At 40.7% G+C, this 12,302-nt stretch overlaps 1 protein-coding gene across 2 annotated transcripts in view; it reads left to right on the forward strand.

Moving 5' to 3' along the window:
- Positions 1 to 8,790: 8,790 nt before the first annotated feature.
- The window catches only part of BAHD1 (bromo adjacent homology domain containing 1), a 111,797-nt gene continuing 108,285 nt past the window's right edge, over positions 8,791 to 12,302 (forward strand). Inside the window, exon 1 of one of the 2 annotated variants that reach the window (XM_070756739.1) lies at positions 8,791 to 9,298. In XM_070756739.1, coding sequence (XP_070612840.1) covers positions 8,830 to 9,298 — 469 coding nt within the window. In that variant the 5' untranslated portion in view covers positions 8,791 to 8,829. The remainder of the gene's footprint in view (positions 9,299 to 12,302) is intronic. The other variant, XM_070756748.1, reaches the window with a different exon arrangement.

Genomic DNA, 12,302 nt, shown 5'->3' on the forward strand with positions numbered 1-12,302 from the left:
AGTTCCATACTCCATGACTAAAATTAACCAAACTTTGAATAAATCAGAAATGGCCAGATTAATATATCACTCTATTAATACCACTGGTTAGGCTCACGATTCACACCAAGACATTTGTCAATTCCTTAAATCACAAAGTATACTAATGTCTAACAGATCATATTATGGCTTAGTATGCTTTTTAAATCTGAGTTCATGTGTTATGCTTCACCATAATGAAATTTGTTTGGTTTTGACTTAACATGAAATATGGGCCAACGATTTGTGATCTGTAGGTATGGTTTACAATTTAGCAGAACGTGCCTTATTCTGCACATTATATCACAAACGTGATGCAAATTGTAAAAAGAACAAGCATTGTCTGTCTTCCATAAACTGAAAAGCAGGACTTTCCTGATGACATGGTACCATAAATACTGAAAATCATTTACTTACACCAGCATTTAAAGTTTTATATATCCCAGCTATCCCGGTTCTTCGGAGAGGGGGGGGCATATAAATCCAAACAAACAAACAAACAAACAAACAAACAAACAAATGTCAAACACATTCCATTATCCTTGTATTATAAACAGGTCTTTTCTCTCTCTTTCAGGAAACACAATAAATATGTCCAGTTTTAAGTGTTTTTCAATTATAAATATTGTGCATTGGTATGGTTAGAACAGAGGGGAAATAGGAAACTAATAAATATTATTAGTTTCCTTCCCCCCCCCCCCAAATGATTATCTCTAAGCAGTTTTTTTACCTTGGTATTTTTGAACTGCAAATTTTAACGTTTACCTCAGAAATTTAAATTCTTACATTGTTAAAATTTATATTAAAGTTTAATATGATTTAATGTTTTTATGGTTAATTTTCAAATAAAAATATGCTGTTCAGTAACTGTACCACAATTTTCTTTTGTCCACACACACACACACACACACACACACATACACTTCATTTCTGTACCAATTAATTTTTCTTGGGTCATTTTGCTTCTTTGTTTATTTTGCCTTTTTCTAAAATTAGTAATCATTTAAAAGTATCTCCAGTCTAATGTATGCGTAGCATTTTAAATAGAGGATGTTCCAATCACAACTATGAGCCCAAAATGTGGGCTGATATAGTAATATAGCCATTATTTATTTATTGGATTTTACCCCTCTATTATTTTTAAGTAATATAAAATTAAATTTCTTATCCAGATTATTCATGCAGTTCTATTTCACTATTGTATTTGATGTTTTTTAAAAATAATGAATCTATTGAGCTGAAACCATTCGCTCTATAATACTTTAATGTATTAAATGAAGAAACAAAACTAAAAAGAGGAATAGGAGTAAAACACAGATGAGAGAAACAAAACCAACAGCAAATAATTAAAATACTAATTGGCAGCAGACACACATTCAAATGATGAAATCTTGAGGAGAAAGGCCATTTCCATGTTCTATGCAAAATGGTATTTTTGGTATTTTAAAAGATCATGATGATAAAGTTTAACCAAGTTTGGCCTTCACGGTAGAATTTTCAAACGAAATCCCAAAGGACTCAGGGCAGCTTACAACAATGATAAAAATACAATAAAATAGATACAAAAGGTAAAAGAAGTCGAACATTTCTAACAGTAAAACGATATAAAATGAAAAAACCCATAAAAATACAAGACAGTCTTGAGCTTTTTAATGTAAGAAATTCAACCAAATAGGCACTTGGGTTTTCCAATCTTTCACTTTCAACTAGAAAGTGATAAAGCACTCAAAATGTTTCAGAAATAAACATAACAATTTTCAATTTAGATTCCTTTGTAAAGTTACATTGACTTACAAAAATTCAATTTTTTAAATTAATATTTGATTTTTTCTTAACTTCAAAGCATAGGAACCAATGCTGTCCTGTCAGTGGCAACCTGATAACCTGTTGGCCAATTGAAAGTATCTCTTTAGAAACATCTTTTTAAAAATCGATTGATTCATAGCAATTTTTAAAAAATATTTAGCACTTCTGAATTATTTCTAGCTAAATGGATTTCCATTTCCATTTCTAGCTAAATGGTTTTTCACACTGCAATAATATGTTTATTCTGGTTTTGTGCAATAGGTGATATTTTGATCAGAAATTAGAATAACTGTTTGTTTGTTTGTTTGTTTGTTTGTTTGTTTGTTTGTTTGTTTGTTTGATCGATCAACAAGCAATGTTATTAATCATTCAATAACATAAGCAATGTTATTGATCATTGATCATTCAGCTCTGTGGCCTAGCAGGATATACAGGCCATGATAGCCCCTTCCATCTCTATTTCCAGCCCATCCTTTAGATAAAGCAGTTCTTCACTTTCCCAATACAACATAGTATAATTATTACTGACAGACAGTTTAAAGGTTATGGCTCACTTATCAAAGCTTTAGGCTGCAATAAAACCCCTATCTTAAGTTGCTTGACTCTCTGGAGATCATCTGCCATTCAGTGCTCTTCCTTTGTTTTTTAGATTTTTTTTTGCCCCCTTTAAATCTTCATCATGTTAGGGTTTTGGGTTTTTTTTGCTGTTGTCACCCACTTCTTTTGAGGCTTAGCTAAAAGTATGTAAACTGTTTAAAGTAGCCACTTAGATTAAGTCTTGGTCGGTGGAAATGGATGTCAATAAAATATAAAACTAAACATAATAAAATACAAAATAGAATAAAAGCTTCTGTTGATCTTCTTATATAAGATCAACATTCTAGAACGAGAAAGAGAAATTAAAAACAAAAACAAGATGCATTTTAGGAATATTCAGTGAGATGGGCACATCATAATTCCTCCTCAAAGTAGATATTTTTAAAGTTATTTTTTAGTTATTATTTGATTGTCGTCCCTTTATTATTTTTAAATAACTCAAGGTGGAAAATGTACACATTATTTTCACCCCTCTTCCTGTTTTTCTTATGGCAACAACCCTGTGAAGTGGGTTGGACTTGAGAATGACTGGCCCAAAGTCTTGCCTTTCATGCCTAAGATGGAGCTAGAACTCACAATCTCCTGATTTCTAGACTAATGCATTTACCTGTAGACCAGGGGTCTCTAACCGTGACAACTTTAAGCCTGGCGGACTTCAACTCCCAGAATTCCCCAGCCAGCTTGGCTTTGCTGGCTGGGGAATTCTGGGAGTTGAAGTCTGCCAGGTTTAAAGTTGCCAAGGTTGGAGACCTCTGCTCTAGACTAGACTAAACTGGTTTAGTGCAGTGTTGTATATCCAGTCAACTGTAGTTTTATCAAAAATCCATGTTTAAAATATAGCATAGTTTAATGTGAAATATGAATCATCAATAGAGAACAAAACTACTTTCTCTTTTTGTTGTTCAAAGTTCTTGTACTCTTATTAGTTGAACAGATTATAATTTCAAAAAGCTATTTTAGCAGGCAAATGGGAGAATGACAGAAGAAGGGAAATGATGTATCTAAGTGATGTATCTATCGTTTTTCAAAAATCCAGCAGCAATAGCTGCTTCGCTTACAAGATGCCAGAAATTGTGCTGCAATTTAGGATATTTTTTCCAGAAATAAAATAATCGTACAGACAAAAAACTATAATTTTTCATACCAAGACTTACCTAGCTTTTTATGCAGGACAATTGGAAGCCAAATTGCTTTCAGTGTGGGTTCAAAATCATTCACTTTGGAGGAATGGATTATTCACTTTTATCTTCATGGACAAATGACCTATCAATGCTTTAAACACCTTTGATCAAAATAATTTATAAAAGAAATAAAGGAACAGAAATCTCTGTAGAACTCTGTGAAGTACTCTTTTCTAATTGGGAACAAATCATTGAAAATTAAGCAGAATTTGAATCATTCACCCAAACTTTACACAGCTGGTTTTTCCTATCATCTATGAGGTGGCAGTGATAATGTTACTCTATGACATCTAAGAAACTAAAAACATCCTGTCTTGGAGGAAATACTTAGGCTATAAATACATCATAAGACAGTTCATTAGGACAAGACAGTGGTCCAGATTCAAAGATACGTCATGAGTGCAACTGGCATAAATACCTTAAACTCCTGCATCTTTTCCAGAAAAAGTTGCTTGGGTTTATGGTGTTCCAGGCATGAGCTACATACATGGTCACCATCATATTTTGTCTTTCAGATCTAGATGTTCTATATAACCTATTCATGACTTTGCAAACCCAAATAGAAGATGTACTATATTTCTGGACTGAGAGTTATATTTGACTTTTGAGTGGGATGCCAAGGACACTTAAAAAAATAGTGGGTCAGGACAGGACAAAAACTAAACTTTATTTTATTTATAGTAGGTTAAATGTAAACATAGTCAAAATGTTTCATCACCAGAGTACCTCAGAATTAGGCCCAGTTATAAATAAATAGTATAGTATAAATATTACATATTTATTTATTTATTTATTTAATTTTTTATGTTGCCCTTCTCCTTAGACTCCGGGCGGCTTACAACATGGTAGCAATAGCACTTTTTAACAGAGCCAGCATATTGCCCCCACAATCCGGGTCCTCATTTTACCCACCTCGGAAGGATGGAAGGCTGAGTCAACTTTGAGCCAGTGATGAGATTTGAACCGCTGACCTGCAGATTTAGCAGTCAGCTTTAGTGGCCTGCAGTACTGCACGCTACCTACTGTGCCACCTCGGCTCATTTTGATTCTAAAAAATTAATTTTTAGAAATTCCTAAAATGTAAAAGTGAAAGATTTTTCTATATTGGAAGAAAATATTTCTTGTCCTAAAGAACCACCGTGGGAATTGCTTTCTATTAAATCAAAGGCTGAACAAATGCATAATGATATATGGGTAGCAGGGGGGAAAATGAACATATTTACTCTGTTAGCATGGTTAGCATTGATTAGTACCATGGTTATCACTGAAATTGTTATTTAGTTGAGTAAAGTTGGATAATGAAATATCTGTAAGAAAACAACCATGCTCTCAGAGAACATTAAGGACGCCACAATTCAATCCTGAGCTACAAATAATATTTTCTACTAACCATGTGGGGTTTAACTGTCGTTTATTAAATTACAGCAATAGCATTAGCACTTAGACTTACATACTGCTTCAGTGCTCTACAGCCCTCTCTAAGTGGTTAGAGTCAGCATATTACCCCCAATAAACTGGGTCCTCATTTTACCGACCTCAGAAGAATGGAAGGCTGAGTCCACCTTGAACTTGTGAAATCCAATTGTTGAACTGATACAATCTGCTGGCTTCACAAACCTCAAGCAGGCAAAATAAATAACTTACTATTATAATACATGAACCTAGTAACTGTAATAAGAGATTCCTAATGTAGTGAAATTAGTATGTAGTTGTAAATAATGTAAAATGATTGCAGATGCGAAACAAATGTATATGTTCATTAATTTAATTCTGAGGCTTCCCAACTCCAATTGACTCAAATATTACCTTTTATGTTGTGCAGAACTAATATAGATAATAGTTCCTACCAATGATGGCAAAATGGTGATTTTCCAAATCTTTCTGTGATGTACTCTTTAACTTGAAATCAAGCTATGTTATTTATGTTAACATCATTAATGATAATGTTTGATCATCATTGTATCATTGTACTACAATGTGTGTGCTCGTAAAACTATTGATGTCCCAAAGGCACTGTACTTTTTTCAAAAGGCAACTGGGCCATGTTTTTTCTTGAAGATTTTTTTGTTCCTCATCCAAGAAGCTTCTTCAGTTTTCTTGAATGACAATCAAAACATCTTGGAGGAAAAACAAAGTCTAGTTGCCTTTTCAAAGAGCACCTTTGGGACAATCATTACCTAGATGACTGAGAATCTCCATAGACATACTATTGATATCTACATTGGCACTCCCATCAAGATAAAGAGCAGCTCTTACAGATAGGACCTAAGTCTTTTACAGGACAAGAGCTATAACAGGCAACAAAGGTTTGTGACAGTTCACAAAAAAACAGTCACAGCATTTTTTAAACTTCAATTCCCATCTTCTCTGCTAGTGTTGATTTTGGCAGGCAGGGAGTGAAGATGTACCTGACACAGCTGGAAAACACCAGGCAGTGAGGATAAACTTCACTGGGTGTTGTGTCTCTTATTTTTCTAACTATTCCCAGCAGGAATATAATATCTACTTTGCTATTCATCAGATCACCCCGTTGGGCATGAAAACTTCGGATTACTTATAACAAAACACTTTTAAACTACATAGGCTGAGTGTACGGAGGCTAAGCGTCATACCACAATACAGATTTGCAACATCACATTTGCAGCTTGATTTTGGCTAAACTAAAATATTAGGATTGAAGTAGAGGGCTTGCAAGGAAACAGTGTGCTGCAAATTGACCCAAATGAAATTTCAACAAACAGTGAGGTTAGGATTTGCAAACCATTTATAGTATCCCACAGCATGCAAGAGATGATTCTATAGTACAGCATGACACTACGAAGGAACCTTAATGCGCCAAACAGAATCATGCAGCCATGAGCACATAATTCCGATGTCGTGTCCACCAGAAATTGAAGGAGCAAGAATAAACATGGACAGGAGAAAACAGCACACGGCCAGTCAAATGCAAGAAGAAACATTTTGTCACATGGAACTCGTGCTATCTTGCAGGGTGTGGAGTATGGCTGTGGGTGTGTGGGTGTGTGAAATCCAGGATTTGTAAAACAGTCAGGACTAAGGCTTCACCTTTCACAATAGGGCTTAATGTTAAGTAGCAAGGAATTACAGTGGTAGGAAACCAAACCCCCAAAACTTTTAATCTTAGATTGTCTACAGTCGACCTCTCCCTGTTTCTAAGAGGTCTGCAAGGGGCGTGCATAAGCGCACCACTACTGTGCCTACCGTCCCTGTCCTACTGTCCTCTTTTATCGTTACTTGTTACTTATGCTTATACAAACTACTATCCTATACATGTTTGACAAATAAATAAATAAATAAATAAAAAATAAAAATAGGATAGTTTCAGAAGAAAGGCCGCCTGGAAGGAGAGTCCCCCCATCCTCCACTCCTTTACAACATTTTGGGAGGTGGTGCTATCTAAATGGTTGTGGCCTGGAGAACAAGTTAACTACATTCTCTCTCTCTCTCTTTTAATAATCTTTATTAAGTTTCTACATATAAAAATAGAAAGAAAATAAAAACAATTAAAAAAACAACATACAAAGAAAAAAAGAAAAATGAAAAAAAATGGACAGAGCAGCATATAAACTTAAACAACATATAAAACATTCAGTTTCAGTGGTGTTCTATATATGCAGATAGTTATTTGCTTATCAATATTTTCTGTCACTACATACATATATTTATTTGTTATATAGAATACATAATTTGTCAACTCTGTTGTTGACTATCACTATCAAGTGACCTAATATTGAGTATTTGTGTCTAGTGTATGGAATTGTGTGTTTGTTTTCTTTAGTTCTGTATTTTGTATTCATTTTGGATATTTCTGAGGAAGGTACAGATTCATTTTTAGGGGTTTTATGTGCCATCGATTTATGGTGTAGTGTTTCTATATTTTCATTTTATTTGGGTAGGAAAGGAAGGAGTGAGTGTCTAACTTTGTTTTTCCTTTAAATTTTTAATGTATTTTTTTCTGTTTGAGCTATTTGTACCAATTTTCCCATATCATGTTTTAAGTGTATTTCAATTATAAATGTTGTGAATTGGTATGGTTAGAATAGAGGGGGAAATGAAGTTAACTGCATTCTCAAAAAAGGGAAAGTCAGGTTGAGCAGCTGTCGACATTTCCACCTGTAGCAAAGGGTGCATGCGAGGGTTAGCTGGGCATAGAAACATAGAAGATTAACGGCAGAAAAAGACCTCATGGTCCATCTAGTCTGCCCTTGTACTATTTCCTGTATTTTATCTTAGGATGGATATGTTTATCCCAGGCATGTTTGAATTCAGTTACTGTGGATTTACCAACCACGTCTACTGGAAGTGTGTTCCAAGCATCTACTACTCTTTCAGTAAAATAATATTTTCTCATGTTACTTCTAAACTTTTCCCCAAAGATTTGGCATCCTCGGAGAGGGGCGGCATACAAATCTAATAAATTACTATTAATTATTATTATTTGGCATCCCAAAGATTCGCATCCCAGGAGCCCAAATCGTCGGGAGGGCGACGGGAACTGGCGCCGGATGCCCTGAGGGAGGTGGACGCTACGTGGAAAGGGAACTCTCCCTCAAGAAAGGGAACTTAACCCGGGGGGGGGGGACCCCTAAAAACCCGTTGCGCAGTCGAAGGACGACAGAAAAACCAAAGCGGGCCCTTAGGGGACCGGAGGCGGGAGTGAGGACCACGAGGAGCTGCTGTAAAACCCCTGAGCCGAGGGGGGAAAAACTTCCTCAGAGCAGATATTTTGAACGCGAGGCTTGGAGCTGAGGTCGGGAAGGGAGAGAAAGATTGGCGGGCGCAAGAGCTTCAATGGGGGAGAAGGGGCCAAAGACAGCGTCTCCCTCACTCGGGGCCAAGAAAAGACGGGAGGAGAAGCAGATGGGGACTGACTGACGGGCGGGGGGGGGGCGCACAGCGGGGCTGCGGAAAGACAGGTTAGGCGGGAGCGAGGGAGGCGGGGCCGGCTGAGAGGCGGCTGCAGCTGCCGCGGCTGCCACTCGCGTGGGGACGCCCCTCCCCCCCGCGCTGGGCGGCCGTGTCCGTGTCCGCAGGGAGCCGTCTGCCTGCGCTGGGACCTGGTGGCTGGTGCGGAGATTGGTTAGCGGGGGCGGGCAAGGGGCCGTTCGATTGGCGGGCGCCGCCGAGCGGACAGCCGAGAGGAGCGCCCTGATTGGCCGCCGACGAGGAAGCAGGAAGGGAAGGACGGGAGCGGAGCTGGGGCTCGATGCTGCCGCTGCCGCTTTCGGGGGAGTTAGAGCAGAGCAGCAGCGGCGGCGGCATCGGAGGAGGAGGTGGAGGCGGCGAGGAGGAGGACGACGACGGAGCGGGAGAGGTGAGGGCACAGCGGCGTAGGGCAGGAGCCTTTCCCACCGCGGCCGAGCGGCGGCGGCCGCCACCGCCCCCCTCCGGCCTTGCGCGCGCGGGCCCCAGAAGGGGGCGCGCCTCCTGTCCCCATCCTGTAGCCGGGCGGCGACGCGGAGGAGGAGGAGGAGGAGGCAGCGGCGCTTCTGTTGCTGCTGCTGCTGCTGCTGACGCAGCAGCGTGGAGCCCGGGACTCGGGCGCCCCGGGGCGTTCCAGCCGCCGGATCTTGAGCCCGACTGGGGCCTTCGCCTACCCTGGGTGGGCCCCACGGAGTCGAACGGCGGCGGCGGGGGAAGCCACGACGACGGACCACCAACCCACGAGCGCCCCGGTGAGTGGAAGCTAGGGACTTGGCCAGCCCCGGCAATCAGGCAAGGCAGGCAGTCCGCACCGGCCGGCCGGCAGCGCGATGGGGCTCCGCCCGCCGCCGAGCCTTGAAGGCGATCGCGTGGTGTGTGGGGCGGGGAGGGCGCCGCGACCGGGAACTTGGCGAGACGCGGGCGGGGAATGGGAACAGGTGCCGTCGTCGCCGCCGCCGGGGGTGGGTGGGTGGCCGGGAAGGTGGGGGCATGGAAACGGAGCCGTGGAGGGGGGGCGCGGCTTTTGCGGGACGCCCCCCTCCGACGAGCCGGCGCGATGGCTTACCTCAACGGGCGGCCCCCGGGAAGTTTCTGCCAGGATCCGGTGGGTGCTGCTGGCGGCGCCGTGGGCCGAGAGTCGAGATCTTGAACGCGTGGAGCCCTCCAGCTCCGGATGGGGCGGGAGGGGGGGGGGCGCCCCGGTCTCCTGCTCTGCCTCATGTCGGTCCGCCTCTCCTCGTGTCATGGTGGGTGGGTGAAGCGGTTGGGAGCTGGCTGCCTTCCCCGTTTCCTCCCTCCCCCCCCCCCTCCGGGGATTTACTGGTGTCTTGGCGGCGGTGGATCCCCCGCCTGCCTTGGCCCGTCGGGTCGCCCTTAAGCCTGATCTCGAGGGCCCTCGGGGCTGCTCCCATCTCCCTTCTCCCCTCCCCTGGCCTCTCGAGAGCAGCGAGGAAATGGCCCCCGGTGGTGGCAGGTGGGCTGAGCCTTCACTCCCCGGTGGCTTCTTGGATCGTAGGAAGGCTTCTGCCCTTTGGGTCTAAAGTTATGTAACAAACCCATTCACTTTTACAATAATGCGTGTGTGTGTGGTGTGTGTGTGTGTGTGTGTGTGTGTGTGTGTGTGTGTGTTGGTTATGTGGAATCCCTCCCCCCTCAAACAATCGGGGCCGAGGCGGGAACCGAACCTATGGGAAGCTGAGCGATTTTAGGGTCTGAGCTTCTTGGTGGATTTGTCTGTTTTCCTTTCTTGATGGCCCTCCTGTCTTTGAAAGGTGTAGGGCCAGATCGGATGCTTTTCCCAGAAGGAACGTGATAAAATATTATTTTACTGAAAGAATAGTAGATGCTTGGAGCAATCTTCCAGCAGAGGTGGTTGGTAAATCCACAGTAACTGAATTCAAACATGCCTGGGATAAATATATATCCATTCTAAGATAAAATACAGACTAGATGGACCATGAGGTCTTTTTCTGTCACCAATCTGCTATATTTCAGTTACGCAGGTCAGCTCTTCTATCTTGAGGATTTGGGGGAAAGGGATAAATGAGGCGAGGAGACAAGATGTCTTTAAAATAGCATGTAGGAATAGTATAGTAAAAGGGTTGTATAGGAAGCAGAGAAACCAGTTTTGATACCTAGTTGAACCTTTCCTTGGAGGAGGAACTTGGAGCCAGGCCCCAGAAAGAAAGGACGAAGCTTTAAACTGTTCTTCCAAAGGGGTGTGTATATTTCTGGATATGTATGTCATAAAAGCTCTAGAAATACAATTCTGAGGTATTTTCTTTCAAAACAGCCAAATATTTAACAACTTGACCCTGCTCTAAGAGAAATGTAGGTGTGGAGTAAAGTAATGCAGTATGAGCATTTGAAAATATTGAAGGGAGCTTTGGGGGTCGTGACGACAATACTAAATCCAAAATGATGCCCGAAAATATTTTTATTTTCTTAATTCAAGAGAAAAAATATATATTTACTATCCTCCACTGTACCATGGCTATGACATCAGCCAGAATATCATCTTTTAAACTGCAGATTTAGGCATAGTAACCTGGGAAATGGTGCTTTGTGAGTATAGGAATAGTTGTTTAGTTCTCTGAAGTATTGTTCCTTTCCATTAAGTGCTCCTATCACTATTTACAAATGTGTATTCATCCTGCTTTGAATGCCACTGCATTCTTTCAAGTGGCTGTTTGCTCACTATCATTAATATACAATCAGTTGTTTTAAAGGAAAAGGCAACCCTTATCCTTTCAGTAGCAAGCAAAAATTATGAACTAATCAAATTCCCTCCCAATATACCAGTTATGGCTAAATTTCAATTTGGTGGCAATGAGGATGCTTTCCTATACATTCTACATATAGTACAGGCAGGAAAGTACAGGCAAGTACAAGCAAGCCCTTCCAAAAAATATAAGAAGTGCTGGGGGAGTTGTATGTATAATGAGTTTCAAAATCTGATACTAAATCAGTTTCACGTCAATGGTGTGAAGGAGGCTCAGTTAAAATATGTGAAATATATTTGGGGATTTCTTCTAGTGCTTCATGTGGGTTTTAGACTAATACTTAGTAAGAGTATTTTCAGGGTATTTTAATTTTAATGTTACAAAATTATAGTTGGAAATTTAAAAATTTAAGAAAAAGCATGTGGAAAACTCTAGGAAGAAAAAATATATTCAGTATCCATGTATGTCAATCATGCAATTAAAACAAGGAATTTCATAAAGTGCATAGTGGCATGTGAAAACCTTCTGTTTCAGCTGCTAGCCTTGAATTGACAAAATTTTGAAAGGGAGGGGGACATAGGAAAGAAAAGTTTTTCCCTCACTGCTGTATTTTGCCCTAACTGGAAGAATGATATTGTCAGTAAAAACAACAACAACAAAGATTGGCATTGTATTTGCTTGCTGATTTCCATGTCTTTCTATTTGTCGATCACATGGAAGGCAGGAGCAGGTTGTTGTTTTCTATAGCAAGGAAGTTATTTCTAGGAGTTCCTCTTTGGTGATGGTGTTAGAGGGAGCTGGGATTGAATTTATGAGATGAAGACACTGATAGTTGCTTTTTATTTATCTACAGTATTTACACTTGCTTCCTGAATAATCCCAATGCATAGGATATTTCCTTATTAATGTTGTTTATGAATATTTCTTTTTATTATGGTTATTGGAACTAAGATACATCTGAATACGTTTGCTTAAGGAATGAAGAACTAAGTTTGTATCTGAAACGTGGGCTTACTTTTTGCCCACCCCAAAT

The sequence above is a fragment of the Erythrolamprus reginae genome, chromosome 1 (genome assembly GCF_031021105.1).
Source record: "Erythrolamprus reginae isolate rEryReg1 chromosome 1, rEryReg1.hap1, whole genome shotgun sequence".
In the NCBI taxonomy this organism is placed as follows: domain Eukaryota; kingdom Metazoa; phylum Chordata; class Lepidosauria; order Squamata; family Dipsadidae; genus Erythrolamprus; species Erythrolamprus reginae.